General features: G+C 40.2%; 1 protein-coding gene across 2 annotated transcripts in view; it reads right to left on the bottom strand.

Moving 5' to 3' along the window:
- RAB2A (RAB2A, member RAS oncogene family) overlaps positions 1-21,264 on the bottom strand; it is an 85,774-nt gene that overhangs the window by 60,287 nt on the left and 4,223 nt on the right. Inside the window, exon 1 of one of the 2 annotated variants that reach the window (XM_047842717.1) lies at positions 7,147-7,201. The exons of the other annotated variant lie outside the window; for it this stretch is intronic. Coding sequence (XP_047698673.1) covers positions 7,147-7,186 — 40 coding nt within the window. The 5' untranslated portion in view covers positions 7,187-7,201. Of the gene's footprint in view, positions 1-7,146; positions 7,202-21,264 lie in introns of those variants that run through there. 2 annotated transcript variants of the gene reach the window in all.

Genomic DNA, 21,264 nt, shown 5'->3' with positions numbered 1-21,264 from the left:
TCACCCTAGAGATTCTGATTCAGGAATTCTTTGGATGGACCCCAAAGTCAAGTTAATAAGCCCCCTAGCGAGTTTTAGGCCATGTGTCCTCCACAAAAAACAATGGCCCTAGTGCCAGGTGTTCTACTGAGATTTATTTTCTTAGTCGTCAATTGACCTCACCAAGTTCAAGATAATTTTAAAAAATTGATAATGGCTCTGTTTTTAAAATCATAAGGCACACAGTTTATTTTAAAATAAAAATTAAAAAATTTAAGGGGCGCCTGGGTGGCTCAGTCAGTTGAGTGTCTGACTTTGGCTCAGGTCATGATCTCAGAGTTTGTGAGTTCGAGCCCCACATCAGGCTCACTGCTGTCAGTGAGAATTCAGATCCTCTGTCCCTTTCTCTCTTTGCTCCTCCCCTGCTGGTGCTTGCTTGCTCTCTCTCTCTCTCTCTCTCTCTCTCTCTCTAAAAATAAACATTTAAATTTTTTTTAACTTAAAATTAAAAAAGGTAAAACTTGAAAAGTACCAGAACCAATTCCTAACCACTTTTGTCCAACTATCATTCTGAAATCATGGCTGCCTATTTATATCTATTACACTTATAGATGTAACAAAATTTAACAAAAGTTCCATGAATGAAGGACCTATCTCATGACTAAAAGTAACTCACTGAAGAACTATGTATTTTATTTTTCTGATTTTGAGTCTTCTCTTTTTTTCTTTTTGATGAGTCTGGCTAAAGGTTTATTGATTTTGTTGATGTTTTTAAAATTTATTCATTTATTTTGAGAGAGAGAGAGAGAGAGAGAATGAATGTGAGTGGGGAAGGGCAGAGAAAGAGGGACAGAGAATCCCAAGCCAGGCTTCGAGCTGACAGCAAGGAGCCTGATGCAGGGCTCAAACCCGTGAACCGTGAGATCATGACCTGAACTGAAATCAAGTGTTTGAACGCTTAATTGACTGAGCCCCACAGGCGAACCCCAATTTTGTTGCCCTTTTCAAAGAACCAGCTTCTACTTTCACTGATCTTTTTTTTTTCTTTTAGAGAACTGTATGTTTTAAAGTCATACCAAAAAACTGACAGACCTCCGACACAGATCATTCAGAGATGTGGTGAACTGGCTGAAATATTCGTAGCTTCTTTTGCAAACAGAAAATTGTATTCTTCTCTGCACAACATTCCAAATTAAGAAACACGAAAAAACAATAAAGTCTGCTCTTTTTAAACAGAAAATAAACTCAGCATGGTATATTAGAAAGAACACAAGCTCTACAGTTGAAACACCAGTGTTCAAATCATCTACATCATTTTATAACCTGTGACCTTGGACAAATTAGACAGAGAAACTGAGCTCCACTTCCACATCTGTAAAATGGGAAAAAGAAAATAAAAATATAGTATTCCTACTTCAAAAGCATACCATAAAGCTTAAATGTGGAAACTTCAAATTTTGCAAATTCATAAGTTAATAAAAATGTTAAGTTGAGAATTCTTTCAGATGAGTATAGCTGAGGAGCAAATCTCCAACCAAATCCACCTGATCTGGAGTTCAAAATTTTAAAAACATATTTTCTACAATTAAGTGAAGAAAACATCCATAATCTATAACTTTCTTTCAAGTAAAATGAATTCAGAGTCACTCTTATGCTACTGGTTTTCCACACACTGTCCCCCCCCCCCCCCCAACTAAGACAGCAATCCTCTCGACCACTTCCATTAGGTACTGATCTGGCCCCTTATTGTAACAGGCTGAAGAGTGGCCCCCAAAGAGAGATGTCCAAGGGCTAACCCCTAGAACCTGTGAATGTGACCTTGTTTAGGAAAAGGATCTCTGCAGATGTAATCAGGGATACTGAGATCATTTCAGCCTGGATTTTGGCTGGGGCCTGAACCCAGTGACAAGTGTGCTTACAAGAGAAAGGCAGGGGGAGGCAAACATACACACACAGGTGACAGGCTATGTGAAGACGGAGGCAGGGACCGGAGCTGCGCTATCACAAGCCAAAGGACACCCGGAGCCACCGGGAGCTACAGGAGACACGGGAGAAGTTTCCCTGGAGCCTTCAGAGGGACAGCGGCCCTGAAGATACCTGGACTCTGCACTTCCGGCCCCCAGAACTGTAAACGAGTTTTGTTGTTTGAGGTCCGAAGGCAAGTTCGGGGGCGTTAGTTACAGCAGCCCTAGGAAAGCAACCCGCTTCTCCAGAGTCATCGTTCTTTCCTCTCCTCCTCCTGGGACTTTTGTGTTGTTAGTCTTCCAGGTGTGTTGACTCCACCTGTAATAATGTCTACCGTAATCAGTAAAGTGCTTCAAACACCAGAAATCGTAAGAGCAGTTAAGGGAAGGGGAAACAGGGCCTACAGAGCACTTATGTCACAAATCTATCAGTGAAGGCTAGGAGGAAAGGTGAGAGATGGCCACTCAAAAAATATTTACGGAGTACTTATATTCCAGGCACTGGTAAAAATAAATGAATAAAAATAGAGAAATCAGACAAAGTTTCCAAGAGGATGTAGCTTTCAAAACACAGGATATCTTTTCCCTGAAAACGGGAGGTACAGAAACAGGTAGGCTGATGACAAGGCTGAAAGAGTTGCTGAAGAATCAATCAAGTGAAAAGGAAATAGGAAGTTGTGGGGATACAGCCCTCTTTCCCCTGAAGCAAATCATCTGCCACTACTTCTGTACCTCTGGTTTACAATATTAAAGTACTTCGAGTACTTTAAACACTTCTGGGATGAGACCAAAACCATGAGTATGAGTAGAGCAGATCATGTCAGTATTTCTCACACATCCGGCCATCTGCACATATTTATTTAGCATACTTTAAGTGTTCTTTCCCCAAATACTCAGTGACTTTTTTCCATTTAGGTAATGGTTACTTATCTTTACAACTTAACTCAAGTGCCTTAACCCCTAGGGAGCTTCCGTAATACTTAATAACTTCCCTTCACAAAGTGAGTTAGGTATTCTTCGGATTTTAAAGTATGGAGACTTTCTGGCCGTGTGTGGTTTCAGAAGAAAAAACTAGATGCTCCGTTGTAAACGCTGGAAAAGAAGAACACTAATGGCCTTCTGTGATGATCTCACTCACCTTGGGCATGGCATGGACTCTAGGAAACCACGTCTGGACCTGAGCTCAAGACCAAGAGGTGAAGAAGTCAGGCCTCACGGAGGGCAAAACTCATTTTAAAAAACAGGCTTAGGAAGAGCACCAACCCTACTCCTTACTCAGCTACTCTTTGCTGAAGACCCACGACGGACACCTAACAGTGAGTGGAGAAGCCTTAACTTGATAGCTTACCCCTTACTCTGCATTCTTTATGAAACCTCTTTGCTTTGACCTCTCCCATTGTATTGACTTTTTCGCCCCCTTAGTTTTCACCTAATGTCCTTTTCTGACTCAGGATCTCATCAAGGACACCATGTTAACATTTGGCGATGATGTTTCCTTAGGCTCTTCTTGGCTATGACGGTTTCTCAGACTTTCCTGTTTTTTGACCCTGACAATTTTTAGCAGGACTGGTTAGGGTGCCGTAGAATGTCCCTCAAATGGAATCTGTCTGACTTTTCCCCACATGACTGACTCAAGTTACTGATGTTTGGGAGGAAGACCACAGAGATAAGAGTAGTTTCTCACCTCTACAAAGGTACCTACTATCATAACAAGGGTACATACCATCAACATGACTGATTATTCCTGATCACCTGCCTGAGGTAGTCTGACAGGTTTCTCCACTGTGAAGTAACTCTGTTTCCTTCTCTTTCCATACTATACTCTTTGGAAGGACATCACTACGCTTAGACCACCCCTTGGGGAGTGGATCTTACCAAAACTGTAACTACTGATCTGTTTCTCTTTGTATGTTGTCATCTTTCACCACCACGTCTCACTGCTCCTAGCCAATATTCTGCCCTTTTATAATGCTTTAACATTACCATTGTATTTATTACCTTTATATTCAAAAATAAATTTAAAAAGAGCCTGTATTTGACGTACTCTTCTGAAATAGAAAAGTACCTGAAAATTACCTTCATCTTTAATTTTTGCTTCTTTATTTATTTTTGAGAGAGACAACGACAGTGCGAGTGGGGGAAGGGCAGAGAAAGAGGGAGAGATAATCCCAAGCAGGCTCTGCACTGCTAATGCAGAGCCCGATGTGGGGCTCGAGCTCACAAAACCGTGAGATCATGACCTGAGCCAAAACCAAGAAACAGACAGATGCTTAACCAACTGAGCCAACCAGGCACCCCTTTAATTTTTCACTCCATGCAACACTCTTTCCTAAATCCTGTTAATTACTACTCTCATCAGTAACTACTTCATTTTCACTATCACTGCCTTAGATAAGGCCTTCATTACCCCCTACCTGGACCACCATAATAATCATCTAACTATACTCCAGCTTCCTAATCTGTCCTATGTATGACTGCACCAGGGATGAATGAGAAAAGAAGGGATTACATTTAACATCCAGTATGTCTCTGCCACTGTACTACAATATGAATATATATACGTGTGTGTATTTAGTATCTTTCTTTAACTAAATTTTTTTATTGTTTATTTACTTTTGAGAGAGAGACAGAGACAGAGACAGAGTGTGGGTGGGGGAGGGCAGAGAGAGAGGGAAACACAGAATCTGAAGCAGGCTCCAGGCTCTGAGCTGTCAACACAGAGCCCGATGTGTGGCTCAAACCCACAGACCATGAGATCATTACCTGAGCCAAAGTGGGACATCTAACCGACTGAGCCGGCCAGGCGCCCCTTTAGTTTCTAATGTAATCATAATTCTAGTCTGGTATTCTTTTCTTTTAAAAACTTCCACCTATTCTACTGTCTACAGAATAAAGTTCAAATTCAACCATACTCTATCACAATTTAGGTCCAACATGTGTAATGAATTTATCTTTCCGAAAATCTTATTTCCAGTAACTATCTGACACGGGACTATACTACAGTTAAACTGGACGGTTTAGGGGCACCTGGGTAGCTCAATCGGTTAAGCATCTGACTTTGGCTCAGGTCATGATCTCATGGTTCACGAGTTCAAGCCCCCCCCACATGGGGCTCTGTGCTATCAGCTTGGAGCCTGCTTCAGACCCTGTATCTCCCTCTCTCTCTGCCCCTCCCCTGATCGCACTATGTCTCTCTCTCTCAAAAATAAATACACATTAAAAAATAAAAAATAATAAACTGGATGGTTTATACTGAAGAACATATAAGGCGTGGCACTTAGCACATGTACAATAAATGACCACTAACTTGATTTTTTCCTATTTGTACATTCTGATTATTTACCATTTCTACTTGTCTAAATAAACCCTACCCATTTTTCAAGAACCAGCTTGAACACTATCCTTTTTTTTTCTTTTCTTTCGATGCTCAATTTTTTTTTCCTGAAATGCCATCTTACTCTGAGGTTTCCAAGAAGAACCGGCATTCTGGATTCTGGAACTTCTTTATGATAATTCCAAGCTTTTCCCAGTACCTCCGTCAGAGCCGTTGTCACATTCTATCAGCACTGCTAGACTATAGACTCCTTAAGGGCCAGGACATACCTAATTCACTTTTAAATCCTTCACAGTAGAATCTGGTCCTGTGCTTTACATTTGGAAACTTTTACTATAATAGCCTTTTGCATTTCAAAGTACACCGCCAGTTTAAGAGAGAACAAATGTACCGGACTGGATCTGGATCCTGTGCAGGACCCTGGAAGGAAAAGCTGTTTCAGGTCTCCAGGCCTTGTTTGCTTGTCTGTATAATGGCAACCATACCACTTACCTTATCCGTAAGGTTATTTTGAGGAATGGAAGAGAGAGCACACAGATCACGAGTCTGTGCTTCTTTTCCCTTCCCCAGCACTGAAAGGCAGGTTGACACTTTATCCCATGCTAAGGCATAGTACTCTACATAATGCTTCAGTAAGCACTTATCCCCTTACACTTTTATTATTAATTTACACATCTACTTTCCTCCCTCAGGAAGAAATTCACCGCTTTGTGTTTTGAAAACCACCTTGCACTGTGGCCCCGCCTAGAAGACAGACGCTTGCTTAGTGCGTGTGGCATTCATGTACTGTCTGCTCACTGAAAAGGTCACACGGTGAGACTAGCCTTTTCTATGTAATGACAAACTCTAGTGGTCTACATTAAAACAACAACAACAACAACAACAACAACAACAACGATTTCTCAGAAAATAATTTACTAATAATAAATAAAAGCTTTTTACTCGACAGTGGATTTTTCAGGGAAGAGATGCTAGAGAATGAAAACCTTACTGTGCTGAATTAGAATCCCCTCTCTGATTATCATCTGCCAACCGCAGTGTAATTTTCCTTTGAAAAGTTCAGCTTTTTAGTGTGTACACAAGTTATCAATCAAGCGCCTCCTAGCTCCAAACCTTCACTGCCTGCTGGAGAGACCAGAACATCTCTCCCTTGCCAGCTGGCGTGACAGCAAGTGTCATCGGCAGAAGGCAGCACTCCGTAGCTCTGCTAGGCCAACCTTCCCTAGTGTTCCTTCAGGCTGCTTTCCCTGAAGGTCCCAGCACAGCTCCTCCCCATGGAATGCTTCCCAACAGCACACGGACTGATGGCAGCTTTCTAACCCACCATGGCCCGTGGGTGAAATTCTCTGCCACCCAGTGGCCTCGGCCATGCCCCTCCAAAGAGGTCTGGACTCCAGATTGGCTCCTTCCTTCCACGCTTGGAGGATGTGCCTCTGTCTGCCGCGACTGTATTCATCGGAGATCTCTTTACCTCGTAGCCAACTCCCTGTTACTCTAATCCCACGGTATAGTTAATGATTCTTTACATCAGACTTTCCCTGCTCAAATTCCTGTGCGGTCTCAGTCTCCTAGTTGGAGTATGACTGATCCAACCAGTATGGTTAACAGAACCTTCATTAAAACAAACCAAGTTTAATCTGGTGAAGTTGAGGGCTTCTGAATATAAACCAAGTTTAGATTTTCTTAGGAAAGGCCTAGTTTGTCTTTTTGGGGGAGAATGCAAAAAAAAAAAAAATACAAAACCAGATGCAATTTAAATTAAAAAAAACTGTAAAATAAATTGGAGCATCTGCTAATTTCCATGGGGAACAAATAAAACATTAAATCTAATAGCAAGTAAGACAGCATACTGTGGTAAAAATGGCATACCTTTCCTTTCTTCCAACTCCTGGGACCTTCCCCCACTCATTTTAATGGTGGAAAACGGCTAGCGTGTTTGAGAAGAATCAGAATGAAGAAAACTGAAGAATAACTACCTCTCAGAATCTTAAGAGTGTCACAGTTTGCTAGAATCATAGAGGTCCTCTGTGCTCTTGTTTTGTAAACAGCAGGCTATAGACAGGTCATGAAATCAATTTAGTGGATCACAACGAGCATAAAAAAAAGAACTAGAAAATAGCAAATATTAGACCGTATGTACTGTACAAGGGTAAGTACTGTTTGAAAACATCTGTTTTAAAGGGATGTATGCATTGGGGTGTCTGGGTGGCTCAGTCAGTTAAGCATCCGACTCTTGACATCAGCTGAGGTCATGATTGTGAGATTGAGCCCGTGTTGGCTCCCACTGGGTGTAGAGCCTGCTTTAGGATTCTCTCTCCCTCTCCCTCTGCCCCTCCCGTGCGCACACACGCACATGTGTGCTCTTATTCTTTTTTTTTTTTTTTTTTTTAAGAGAGACAGATGCACTTACACGTACATCTGAACCCTGGGCTGCAATCAAATATGTACCTATTACTGTGACTTACAAAAACAAACATCTACCCAAATAAATACAATTTAGGTATCATGAGTCATCTACCAGGTGATGATTCTATTACAGAAACCTCTTTGTAAAAAGATTTTCCCGTTAAATGAAATTAGGATGACCCCATCCCTGCTTTGCCAGGGGAAGGCTCAGTTGTTTTCCTGACAAATTCTGAATCCGTTTGGATGATGAATTATACAGTTTCTCTAAAGCAGGGATTCTCAACGTATGGTCCTCAGACCAGAAGCTTGGGCCATTACTCGGAAACTTGTTGGAATGCAAATGATCAGCCCCACTCCAGCCTTCCAGAATCAGAACCTGTGAGGCAGAGCCCCGCAATCTATGTCTTACCAAGCTGTCCCAGTGATGCTGATGTGCACTGAAGTCTGAGAACCGTTGCCCTAGCTATAACCAACTAAAATACTGCTTTCAGTGTCTAATTGTCTTCAGTTTAGTTTTCCAGTGATAACTAATCTGCAGCCCCTACGTGGTCGGTTTAACTGAAAATGCTGGATATGTTTCCCCACGGTACAGGTAAAGTTCAAAACATGGTTAGCCTGCTTTCCACTTAGCAGCTTTGGTAATTACCCAGCTTAGAACAACTGGGCTCCCGATACCTGTCAAATACCCAACGGACCCACTTCAATGCAGATACCCTTCCTTCCGATTTTATTGCATCTATGGGCTTCCGTACTCAAGATATGCTCATATGCTTTTGCCTTGTTTGAAATATCTGCATGGTTTTTGACAGTCTGAAAGTGAAAACAGGCTCCCTCCCCACACATAATCTTATTTGATCATAACAGTAAGCCTGTGAAGTCAGTCAGAGCAGAAATGATAACCTCATTTTGAAGATGAAGAAACTGAGGTTTAAGTGATATGCCTCAAGTAAGGGGCAGAATTGAAACTCCAAATCGAGTTTTCTGATTCGAAATTGTATTTTTCCACTATGCCATCCACCCTCCTCATTTTGTTCTTCTCAGATACCTCACAACCGATACCCTTCCTAACTAAAAATAATGTTATCTCACTTTCCGGGTATTATTAGTAGTAATACTAAGTGGAAGAAGACAATATTCTATAACTAAGTGACTCTGACAGGGCAGAAATTTAGTGAAGAAGGTTTTAAGAAAATGAATACTATCTCCTTGACACTGACTTGACCCCAACAATGTTTCCGTGAATATATCAGGTATATTACACTTTAATCTGGCTATTTTCCTAATCCTTTCATAAGCAAAGATTCCAAATAAGAACTGCAGCATCTCAAGAACACATCTCAATGAAGCAGCTTGCAGAGAACACTTTTCCATGATGTTACGGAAGAAGATGTTTAGGGATATAAATACACACTATAATTATTACACAGTAAATTTACTGTCTGTGGTCTCTAAATAGTACGCTCTGATACAAATGAGATCAAAGTTCAAGGCTCTAAGCAAAAAACAAACAAACAAAACAAAACCTATTTCATGCAGTTTCTACATTATATTGGCAAGAGCCCATGGAAGTACATGGTAACAGTAACTAAATCAAACTGCTACATTCCTAAACATAGACTAGGCACCAGTCAACACAGACAATGCTGAGATTAGCCTGCTGAATTTAAGTATACAAAATATTTATCAAGCTCAAAATTAGATATTCTAAGTCCGTATTTTTAGTGAAAAGTGATTTGGCAGTATCTATCAAAATACAAATATAAATCCTAGTCAGCCACAAATTTTACTTCTTCCAAAAACCCACAATTGTGTTATGCTGTGTATTAACAATATTCACCAACAGGTGTAAGTGAACATTTATTTCTGGCAACCCAGCATCAGAGCACCTTTCTCTGAACTCCCCAGTAGCCAGGGCACAGACATGTGACCCAGACTCAGCCGGTCAGATGCTCTTGTCCAGAATCTGGACTCGAAGGAGGGCTCCAATAGCAGACACTATAAAGAGAGAATCTGTGGTGCCTACAGTGGAGAGGAGATATATGCTGACACATATCCAGCATCTTCTTTAGCAACCTATACTGAAAGCAGGAATTTGGCTATGTTTTGCCTTCCTTGGTTTTGCCATTTTCAAGCTTCATTCTATTGCTCTCCTATCAATTCTATGAACATTCAATCTTTCTAATAAAATCTTCTGCTTAAATCAACCATGGTAGGTTTCTGCTGTTTGCTATGACAGACCAGGAAAAACAGAATGAGGAACTGAATAAATCATGGTTCAGCTATGCAAGTGTTTAGAAAGAATGAGACAGATTTACATGTGATGATATGTTAAGACACCTAAGACGTATCAACAAGAAAAAAAAAATAAAGGTGTAGAACAGTACTAATTATACAATCCTATTGGTAAAATAGGGACACATACATACACGCAGGCTTACAGTTGTACAGAAAATTTCTGCAAGAATACACAAAATCATTGTTTACCATACTTACATAAGGCAGTATTTAACTTTCATTTTTCATCATGAACATTTATCACTTCCATCATTAAAATACATACGTAAGTTTTTCAAAGGATCTACTTTAGCATCAAACACTATATAAGCAATACTTTTACCAGCCTCATCTAAGATCTCCATACTGACGTGGCTTTTAAATAACTAGCAAAACTTCTTGCGTAACCAAAAATAGTTACGTTAAATGTTGGTCTGTGGGGAAAATTACAGGAGAGCCTGTGAGTAAAATAATGTGCTGTGAAAAAGATTTTGATTTCCTTTTTTAACTCCTAAAAGCCACAAAAGAATACTAATCAGTAGTACTTTTTAATCAGACTTACTTATAGCTAAGCCTGAAAATTCACATACTCCTGCTCAAATCCAACATGGTCTTTCCCTTTTTTTTTTTCTTTAATTTGAGAGAGAGAGAGAGAGAGAGAGAGAGAGAGCGAGCGCGCACATGTGCTCAGGGGGCAGAGGGAGAGAATCTTAAGCAGGCTCCTTGCTCAGTGTGGAGTCTGACATGGGGCTCAATTCCATGACCCTGGGATCGTGACCTGAGTCAAAAATCCAAGAGCCAGATGCTCAACTAACTGAGCCACCCAGGTGCCCCCGTTTTTTCACTTCTTTCTTTCTTTTTTAGTATTTATTTATTTTCGGAAGAGTGCAAGTGGGGGAGGGGCAGAGAGGGGAACAGAGGATCCAAAGCAGGCTCTGTGCTGACAAGCTGACAGCAGCAGTGAGCCCTATGTGGGGCTTGATCTCACGAACCGTGAGTAGGAAGCTTAACTGACTGAGCCACCCAGCTGTCCCAGTGTTCTCACTTCTAAGGTAAATTCTCCAAGAAAGGAAATTTGAAGCCAGAAAGAATGGAGGAAAAAAGGCCAAGAAAGAAAAGAAGATTCGAAGTTGGAAAGGGATCACTAATTACTGTCAGAAATCTGAGTTAAGGGTAAAAATTTATCCCATATACTTGCTGCTGTCAGTGCAGAGCCGGCTTCAGATCATCTGTTCCGCTCTCTCTCTGCCTGTCCCCCCACTCACACTCTCTCAAAAATAAACATTAAAAAAAAGTCTTACCCCATTTAGAGATGGGGAAGGAGGGTTCTTTGAAGCTATCCAGAGGATAAACTAACTCTTTATTAAAGTCTGCCACACAATGCTCTTCAAAGTATGGCCCCAGATTCCTTTAGTTTTAAGCCCCCACAAAATCCCGACAAAACCCCTATCCTGCCACACTCTGTATAACCTTCCTGGCAAAGTAAAAGCCTGAGGAGCTCAGCTCAATTCTCTGTTTTCCACATAAACAAATATGAAGTAGGGGCAAAAGCACAGATTCTACAGGATTGTTAGGTGGGGGGATTACTGAAATAAATGAGATCATGTCTGCTGGTATCATACCTGATATATCATTTGTAAAACAGAGTCAACAGGAACCTAGGATTACTGTGAGTACATGGAAGGCCATTACACAGCACTCGGCATACAGCCGGTGCTCAATAAATGTTTGCTGGAAGTCTGAGTCTGTTATGAGCCATTCATTCCACTTAGAATGAATCCTCTCCATGTTCCGTCAGTACTCTGTACCTATTGCTATGCCACTGTCTTGTAATTATTATGGCAAATTGGTTCCCCTGTAGGGTGGAATAGTTTTGTTCATTCTTCTAATTCCAGCACAGGAACTGCCTAAACAGTATTTTAAATTTCTTTAACAACAAAAACAAATCCAATTCTCTACTCTGCATAAATTCCATCTTCCAAGCCTTAATACGTGTTAATCAAACCTCTGTTTGAACAACTCCAGTAACAAACCAACTCACGACTTAACAAACTCTTTCCATTTTTTTTAAATTTTATTTTAAAAAATGTTTTAGTAATCCCTACACCTAATGTGGGGCATGAATTCATGACCCCGAGATCAAGAGTCACATGTCCTTCCAGCTGAGCCAGCCAAGCATCCCACTCTTTCCCATTTCATAGGGAGTCCAAATCTATCTCTTTTACTAACAGTCCTCGGGGCACATGGGCGGCTCAGTCGGTTAAACATTCGACTCTTGATTTTGGCTCGGGTCATGATCTCACAGTTCATGAGTTCCAGCCCCACACTGGGCTCTGCGCTGACAGTGCAGAGCCTGCTTGGGATTCTCTGTCTCTCCCTTGCTGCCTGCCCCTCCCCTACTCACGTGCACACTCTTTCTCTCAAAAGAAGTAAATACTTAAACAAAAAAAAACTAACTGTCCTGGTTCTGCCCATGAAAAGTCAAAAAGCATAGGTTTAAGTCGCCCTTATCTGACAGTCACCCAAGTATTTAAAAGTCATTATTATATTCTCCTTTAAGTCTTCTCTTTTTTTGGGGTTAAAATGTTTCTGTTATTTCGGTGGGCAGGGGGATAAAAGAAGTGTTTCTGTTATTTCAGTTGTTCCTACAATGTCATGGTTGATACAGCCATCACAGTACCCTGATTAGCCTCCCGAGCATACACTTCAGTGTGTAGACATCCCCCTGAAACAAGTTTCCATAACTGAATTGTAGTTGAGTTCTGAAAGAATTATTACCCGCCTTGTCTGTATATTATACCTAGCATCACATTTATTCCTTTGTTGGCTTTATTACTCATCTGAGTCATACTGAACCAAGTCATATAAAACATGAAGTGTTTAGACATGTGCTATTTACCAGCTGACTTCCATCTTGTATTTGCATGGTTGTTTTTAAAATAAATATAAGGCTTTACTTTCATTAATTTCCATTTTGCTAAATTTAGCCAATCATTTGGCCTGTCAAGGTCATTTTGGATTCTGTCTGGTATAATCCACACATTAGCTCTTTCAACCAAATTGGATCTCATCCAAGTTGTTACTAATGTGAAATGTAAAAACAAAAGCCAGGACTGAATGAGGCAGCGTGCTCCCTACAAGGGCAGCCCTTTATGGATACAGTTATTCAACCAGTTAAAAACCCACCTAGCTGTGGAACCGGTAGAATTTCTTCACCTTATACCAAAGGTTATATTGAACAAATATAACAAATACCTTTACTTAAAGAACAGGTGAATCAATTCACCATGTATACAGTTACTATTGCTTTAATTTATAATAACTCATTTCCCTACTTATTAATTTTTATATCAAGTTACGTAAAGCTTTGCGCATGAGTGATTTTGGAAATGTGTACTTTTCCTTTGACCTTCGAAATGGTTAAAACTGAACTAATGATACTTTGCCCAAGAAGATAAAAAGATATTCTTTGATCGACAGATTCACTAATAGCGAAGACTTCTGAAGATCTAAAAAAAACTGCCCGAAGGGGTTCAAAATCAAGATAACCCATTCAAGAGGTATCTCAGGTACCAAGAATGAGTGTAAAAGAAATTGGGGTGGAAGATAACCATAGACCTTAATAACCCTTTCCTGAACCGAGGTGAAAAAGAGCACCTCCTACCTGATACTGTTTCAATCTCAAGTGGCCTGTGAGGCTACCTGACACAGGAAAGGACTTTCCTTTATGGAGTCCAAAGAAAATTTCAGGATCAAGGAACTGCCATTTTGCAGATTAACATGTGATCTTGTTTCCCTCAACTCGAGTAATTACAGTTTGAAATAACCACAACGAATAGCTTTTTCTATAGCCAAGACCTCCTCCACTAATTTAATTTTACGATGCTCAACAGATTCGAAAAATTACCTCTAGGGGTGCCTGGCTGGCTCATTTGGAGGAGTGCACGACCCTTGATCTCGGGGTTGGGGTGTAGAGATTACTTAAATAAATAAAACAAAAAAAAAAGGAAGAAAAAAAATTATTTGTAAGGCATTACTATTAATAAAGTACTTTGCAGCTTACAAGATACCTGCACACATTTCTTACTTCAAACACAAAAATCCTGTGGGATAGATATTAGCCAGGCATCCCTACTGTCTTTTTCTAGATGAGAAAACTGAAGTGGAAGAGGTCTGAACTTCACCAAGGTAACAAGTAAGCAGAGGAGCCCCCGCACTACTCAAGATATTGTAATTACAAATACTAGGCTCTTGGAAAGTTTTCAAGAGTGCTGCCTAAGCTAAAATAACCAGAGAGGACTTAGAATAACAGTACAATTAACTCTTGAACATGGGTTTGAATTGTGCGAGTCCACTCACACATGGATTTTTTTCAATAAATACAGTATAGCACTGTAAATGTATTCTCTCTTTATAGTTTTCTTAATAACATTTTTACTTTAGCTTCCTTTATCATAAGAATACAGTGTATAATACATGTAACATACAAAAACGTGTTAATTGGCTGTTTATATTATTGGTGAGGCTTCTGGTCAACAGTACGCTATTTGTAGTTAAGTTTCTGGGGAATCAAAAGTTACCTGTGGATTTGACAGTGGGGGTTGGGGGGTGCCCCTAATCTTTATGTTACTCAAGGGTCAACTGTACTGGCCTCCTAGATGCAGAGTAATTATTGCTAAAAGTCGACAAATGCTGAAGGAGGAGCTATTCATCAACATTAGTAACACTGGGGGGCCTGGGGGCAGCGAACAAGCGTGAATCCGCCACTTACACTGACATATAAACTAAATAAATGAAAGGAAACAAATTACTGACACATGAATTTCAAAGACAGCTATAAAGTTTGAAAAAAACAAAAACCAAAACCTACAGCATTGGTGAACGAGCCTATAGGGTGCGCTCGGCAGGTACTATACTCATCTTACAAACAGGAAACTCAGGAGTTTTAATTAATTGTTCATTTGCACAAATAGGAGTTAGTGGCAGGTATGCTCTTTCCATTAGACTCTTTCTACATTGTCGTATAAGGAATAGGTGACACTATACACGCTTGGAAAATGTGACCACAGCATTGCTTCCTATGTGGGACACCCTGGGACATGGCAGGACACAGTGCCGGCCTTATCCAAAAGCCCATGGCAAATGGGCATGCCTGTGATCTACGCCTTGATCCCTGCCCATGCGACTGAACAACGGTGAGGCCTCGTAGTATAAATTAATTCAAATTCCATCAACGATTAAATTCTCCTAGTAAAAGCCTCTCAGAATTTTTTAAAATAATATGGCAATGGGCTTTATAAAAAACACAGGCCTTAAACAAAAAGACAGCTTAGTAGGGCTGAAAGAACAAAAATGAGAGTTAACTATCCTGGAGAATGATTTAGATTTGCAGGTAAAGCAGAAGATGTGCACGCCTTGCACCCACAATTCCACCATAAGGTAAATCTCCAGAACGTCAGCATATGTGTTCAAGGAGGCAGGCACAAAAATAATCCACACAGTGTACTGTCTTTTATAACACCACAAACAAGCCGGCCTAAAATTTCCTTAAGGGAAAAGAATGAGAAAATTGTGGTATAGTCAAACAACAGAATATATTTAAAATTAAATCAATAGAATATAATTAAAATTAAACGAATCTAACAATTAATACTAACAAAACAGAGCAAAATACATTAATACAGACAAGTCTCAAAATAATGCTGAACAAAAACATTTGAGAGCAAGTACACTAAAATTCCATTAACATAAAGTTGAAAAAATACATAAACTATTGTGCACTGTTTACAAATGAATATACACATATGTAATAATCATTTGGAAACCTTCTTAGAAATAATAAACACTAAATTCAAGAGAGTGGTTATATCTAGGTACAAAGGGAGGTGCAGGATATACAAGGGGCTTCAACTGTATCGGTAATATTTATTTCCTAAACAAAATAAAATAACAACAAAATAACCCCGATTCCAAAGAAAAAAGGAAAAATGATGAAAAAGTACATACTAGGCAAATATGAATGAAAAAATAATATTCAAAATATCAAACACTTGTGTACCGAAAATTACACTATCAAATAAACAGTATGTAAACAAAACAAAACAAACACCCCACAGCACGTAAAAAAGTAGAGGGTAACTTAATGACCAAGAATAACTAACTCTTCAGCGAGATGTAAAGACCTGAGCCATATACACCTTACAAATTAGCGGTGAAATTTGCTAGGGGGTGGGGCGGGGAAGGGAATCAATCTAACAGAACATAAAAAAAAAAAAAAAAAATCCATTCTCATACTAGATGTTAACATCTACCTCAAGACTCAAGAAACTACTAAGAATATACAAATAGCAAGTCTGATCTAATGAACACGTATGGAACCCTGAACCTACAACATACACAGTACACTTTTCAAGCGCACACGGAATATGCATACACACTGACCAAGTACCTGGCTACAAAATTGGCTTCAAAAACTGAAAAATCAACGCACATAGTCTACACGCTGTTACCTGTATGAAATAAAGTCAGAAATTGATAATAAAAAGATTGTCGGGGTGCCTGGGTGGCTCAGTCGGCTAAGCGTCTGACTCTTGATTTCAGCTCAGGTCACGATCTTACAAATCATAAGATCGGATCCAGTTGGGCTTTGCGCTGACAGCATGGACGGAGCCTGCTTGGGATTCTCTCTCTCTCTCCTGCTCACACTGTCTCTCAAAATAAAATAAATTTGAGTAAAAAGGGGGAGGGCGGCTGGGTGGCTCAATCGGTTAAGTGTCTGACTCTTGATTTTGGCTCAGGTCATGATCTCACAGTCCTGGGATCAAGCACTGTGCTGAGCTCCACACTGAGCCTGGAGCCTGCTTGGGATTCTCTCTCTGCCCCTCCCCTGCTCATGGCCACTCACTCTCCCTCTCAAAATAAATAAACTTAAAAAAAATAATAATCTATTTTTAAAAAGCCAAAAACCAAAAAACACACATCCCTAATTATCTCAAGGATTGAAAGAGAAGCCATAAGAGGAAAACATTTCTGAGTGACCTGTTCTCTAAGACTTGTTTACAGTTTTCCTTAGATTCCTATGGGCACTCTTTAAATTATTATCAAAACTTCTTTTCTGGAGCTAGTTGGAGAAGGTCTCTGTTCCTTATAATCAAACAGGTCCTTCCAGAACAAAACTCTATAGAGTCTTTCTAAATCATTACTGGACTTGAATGGTCATGTAGACTAGATTAAGCAAAGCTGCTAAAAACACAGGTGTCTGGAATAAAATAGATCTTGATAAGCAATTTTGGATCTTGTTAAAACAATGCTGATAAAGTAAGGAACTTTCATAAGAAAATGTCTGTACACATGCAAACAAACATACTAAGTGCAAGAAAACACCAACATAGGTTAGGAAAGAAACAATTCAAGTCAAGGGTGGTAGACTCCTCAAAGTTATCAGCTGGCCACAAACTAGCAAGCTAAGCAGGGATTTGGGGGAGAAAAAGACCAACATATTAGGGTACATGGAAGACAAAACAATTATTTTTGCTATGCCAGCATTACTCAAACGCTACACAGCACTGGCCAAGTTTGTGATACTTTTTCAATGCACATGGGGAAATTATGGTAACATTCAGAGAGCAGAATAAAAAGATGAGATAGTAACTATTTCTTATTCAAGTCAGTATTATATACATTATTTATTCATTCCATTTTCTAGATGAGGACACCAAGGTAGATTAAGGATGTAGCCCAAGCTCATACAGCTGGTAAGGAGCACAGATGGGATTTTATTCTTGTTTCATATAGGATTTTATGGTTGTTTTACCTTTTCTCCCTGTTTTGTATGAGCGGAGGTGGCATCTGGTTTAGTAAAGGGGACCGAGGGACTATGTGCTCCCACAGCAACTCAATAAACCCAGAAGTTGGTAAGCCAACAAAAGAAGTCTGATAGAGGTCATTTGTGGGGATCAAGAAATACGTATGATATGAAAGAGCACAGACTCTGGAGTCAGAAAGACCTGGGTTCAAATTCCAAATTCCAGGTTAGTCAGTTACTAGCTGTGTGATAGGACAATTAGTCTCCCTTTCCTCACCTGTAAAATGGAGCCTTCATCATGGATATTACTGCTTAGATTCAATGAGTTATGTTAGAAAAAGTCTCATATGTGTAAACATACTGATTGTATATTTACATTCTTCCCATCACACTGTGGTCTTTTAAAGAGGAATCAGAGGAACAATGCCTTTCAAGACCCACTATCAGAAATAAATCAACATATGTATATCTACTTTTATAAAAAGTAATGCATACTATCATTAACATAAATGAGAAGGGTTCTCTCTTTGCACTGCTTAATACGTGCCCACTTCAAAAGGTGTATACAAAGTCAAGTATTAATGTTGATTTTGACTTCAATTTAATTTTCTCCTTAGCCCTCTATGGTAGGCAGAATAAGGCCACTCCCCACACATAAAGAAATGTACACCCTAATCCCTAGAAACTGAGAGTGAATATGTTACTCTAGTGGCAAAGGGCACTTTGCAGATGTGATTAAAATTACAGACTTTGAGATGAGATTATCCTGGATTATCCAGATGGATCCAATCTAACCACACAAGATTTTACAGGCAGAGAAAGAGAAACTTCACCGGCTTCGGTCAGAGCAGAGAGATGGGATGACCCAGGAAGAGTCAGAAAGACGCAACCCTGAAAGGAGGAGGCCTGCTGTTGCTGGGCTTGAAGATGGAGGGAGGGGGTGAGGGGCCCAGGAATGTGGGTAGGTGGTGGGCTCTAGAAGCCGGGAGTGGCCCTCAGACAGCCAGCAAGAGTATGGAGATCTCAGGCCCACAGCTGCAAGAAAGGATACTCCACCAACAACCTGAAGGAGCAAGACCCTCAAGAAGGGAACCCAGCCCTGCTGAAACCTTGATGTCAGCCTGGCGAGAAACACGTCAGACTTCCGACCTATGCTGACACGCACGTGAACTTCTGCAGAACTTTAGAAGTGGAAGGTAAATTTGTGTTCTCTGAGCTGCTTTAATGTGTGGTGGTTTGTTATGGTAGCAACACAAAACTAATGTCCCTTCTCTCTCCCATTTGAATTAATAAAACCACCCCAAATTTTAATACAAATGCCCTTAAATCCTTTTTGAAACCAAAATAAATTGTCCAAGGCATGTAGCCAACCCAGTAGAGGCTACCTAGCACACATTCATGACGTTCTGTGCCAGGCACTGTCTTGTGCCTGCAGCACGCATCCATCAATATTCATCTTCTTCCTTACTTCCTCAGATTTGACTGGAAACACAGTAACTGTCAGCTATATCTGAAAACAGGAACGCTTGGGAGAGCAAACTGGGAGGAACTTAAAGAGCTACACCGCAATTACGAAGACTAAAAACTTCTAAGAGGTGGAGGCATGGGAAGAAATACATAAATAACTTGCCCCAAACGATGCAGCTCAGTTTTTTTCATTTACAAAATGGTAACCTCCTGTATCTCCTGACAGAATAGAAAATGAAAAGCTTTTGATATTGTATACAAACTATAAAAAGTGTGAAGAATTGCTCATGAGAATCTACTACATAGTGCCAAAAACTAATGCGATGAAGAATTCCATATAAATTCAGCCTGGATATACCTTAGGGATTAACTTAAAATTCCAGAAAGCAAAAAATCTGATAATCAAAAAAGAGAATAAATTCTAGAAAAACAGACACAAAAGGCTCATGACAGACTTGCAGAGGAATGTCACAGTACAACCACTAAAAAACAGCCCTTTTAAAAAATATAGATATATAGATGTCTGGGAATGCAAGCTGGTGCAGCCACTCTGGAAAACAGTATGGAGGTTCCTCAAAAAACTAAAACTAGAACTACCCTACGACCCAGCAATCGCACTACTATGCATTTATCCAAGGGATACAAGTGTGCTGTTTCGAAGGGACACATGCACCCCCATGTTTATAGCAGCACTAGGCAACAATAGCCGAAGTATGGAAAGAGCCCAGATGTCCATCGATGGATGAATGGATAAAGATGTGGTGTGTATACATATATATATATATATATATATACACACATGTATGTATGTATACACACACACACACAATGGGGTATTACTCGGCAATCAAAAATGAAATCTTGCCATTTGCAACTACGTGGATGGAACTGGAGGATATTATGCTAAGTGAAATTAGAGAAAGACAAATATGACTTCACTCATACGAGGACTTTAAGAGACAAAACAGATGAACATAAAGAAAGGGAAACAAAAATAATATAAAAACAGGGAGGGGGACAAAACAGAAGAGACTCATAAATATGGAGACCAAAACAGAGGTTTAAGGGAGGGGTTGTGGGAGGGAGGGTGGGATAAATGGGTAAGGGGCACTAAGGAATCTAATTCCTGAAATCATTGTTGCACTATATGCTAATTTGGATGTAAATTAAAAAAAATAAAAAATAAAATGAAAATAAATAAAAAAACATATAGATATCCAGGGGCACCTGGGTGGCTCAGTCGGTTGCATGTCCATCCAACTCTTGATTTCAGGTCAGGTGGTGGAATCCAGGGTCGTGGAATGGAGCCACACGTTGGGTTCTACGCTGATCTCTCTCCCTCTGCCCCCCCCCCCCCCCCCCGCTTGTGCGCGCTCTCTCTCTCTCTCTCTCTCTCTCTCTCAAATAAACGTATGTATGTATGTCTGTCTGGGACTCACTGCAGATCTTCTAAAACAGCATGTCCAAGGATAAGACCCAAGTTGTTTGAGTTGAGAAATACTGCAGGAATTAAAATGGGAGTGACCACATGTGGATGATAGCAGAGGGAATCCAGCATCTTTCTGTCAGGTGTCTTTTATTTCCAAGTGAAGAGTAGCTGGCATGTATTGTAAAACTTGCAAATAAACAAAGCTGATGAATTCAAATGGGAAAGTTTCATGGAGAAAGTTAGAAAGTGGGACAAGAGAGGTCAGTCTGTGGCTGCATCTTTTGTAGCAAAGGACACAGCCTCATGGACCAGGATGAGCAGGGAATAACGAAACGGAGCAAGCACAGCTGGGCCAGAGTGAGAAAAACAGCTGAGCTGGCAAAGTAAGGATCTGCTCAAAAAACCAGCAAAATTACTGGCTACTGCAAGAGGCGGTGAACCGGCAAGATAAAATGAGGGAGAGGGAGCCGTGGGGCAGATAAAGGAGAAAATTAATTTCATGTTGGAGCCAGGGGCAGGAACAGAATCAGAACGAAGGGGACAAGAGCACTGAGGAAGAAGAGAGGGACATTATTTGAGATGAGGCGGTGACAGGTTCACCAGGCGA

Source organism: Prionailurus viverrinus, chromosome F2 (assembly GCF_022837055.1).
Source record: "Prionailurus viverrinus isolate Anna chromosome F2, UM_Priviv_1.0, whole genome shotgun sequence".
Classification (NCBI taxonomy): Eukaryota; Metazoa; Chordata; class Mammalia; order Carnivora; family Felidae; genus Prionailurus; species Prionailurus viverrinus.
The sequence above is the reverse complement of the archived record's forward strand: the minus strand, read 5'-3'. Positions and strand labels throughout refer to the sequence as shown.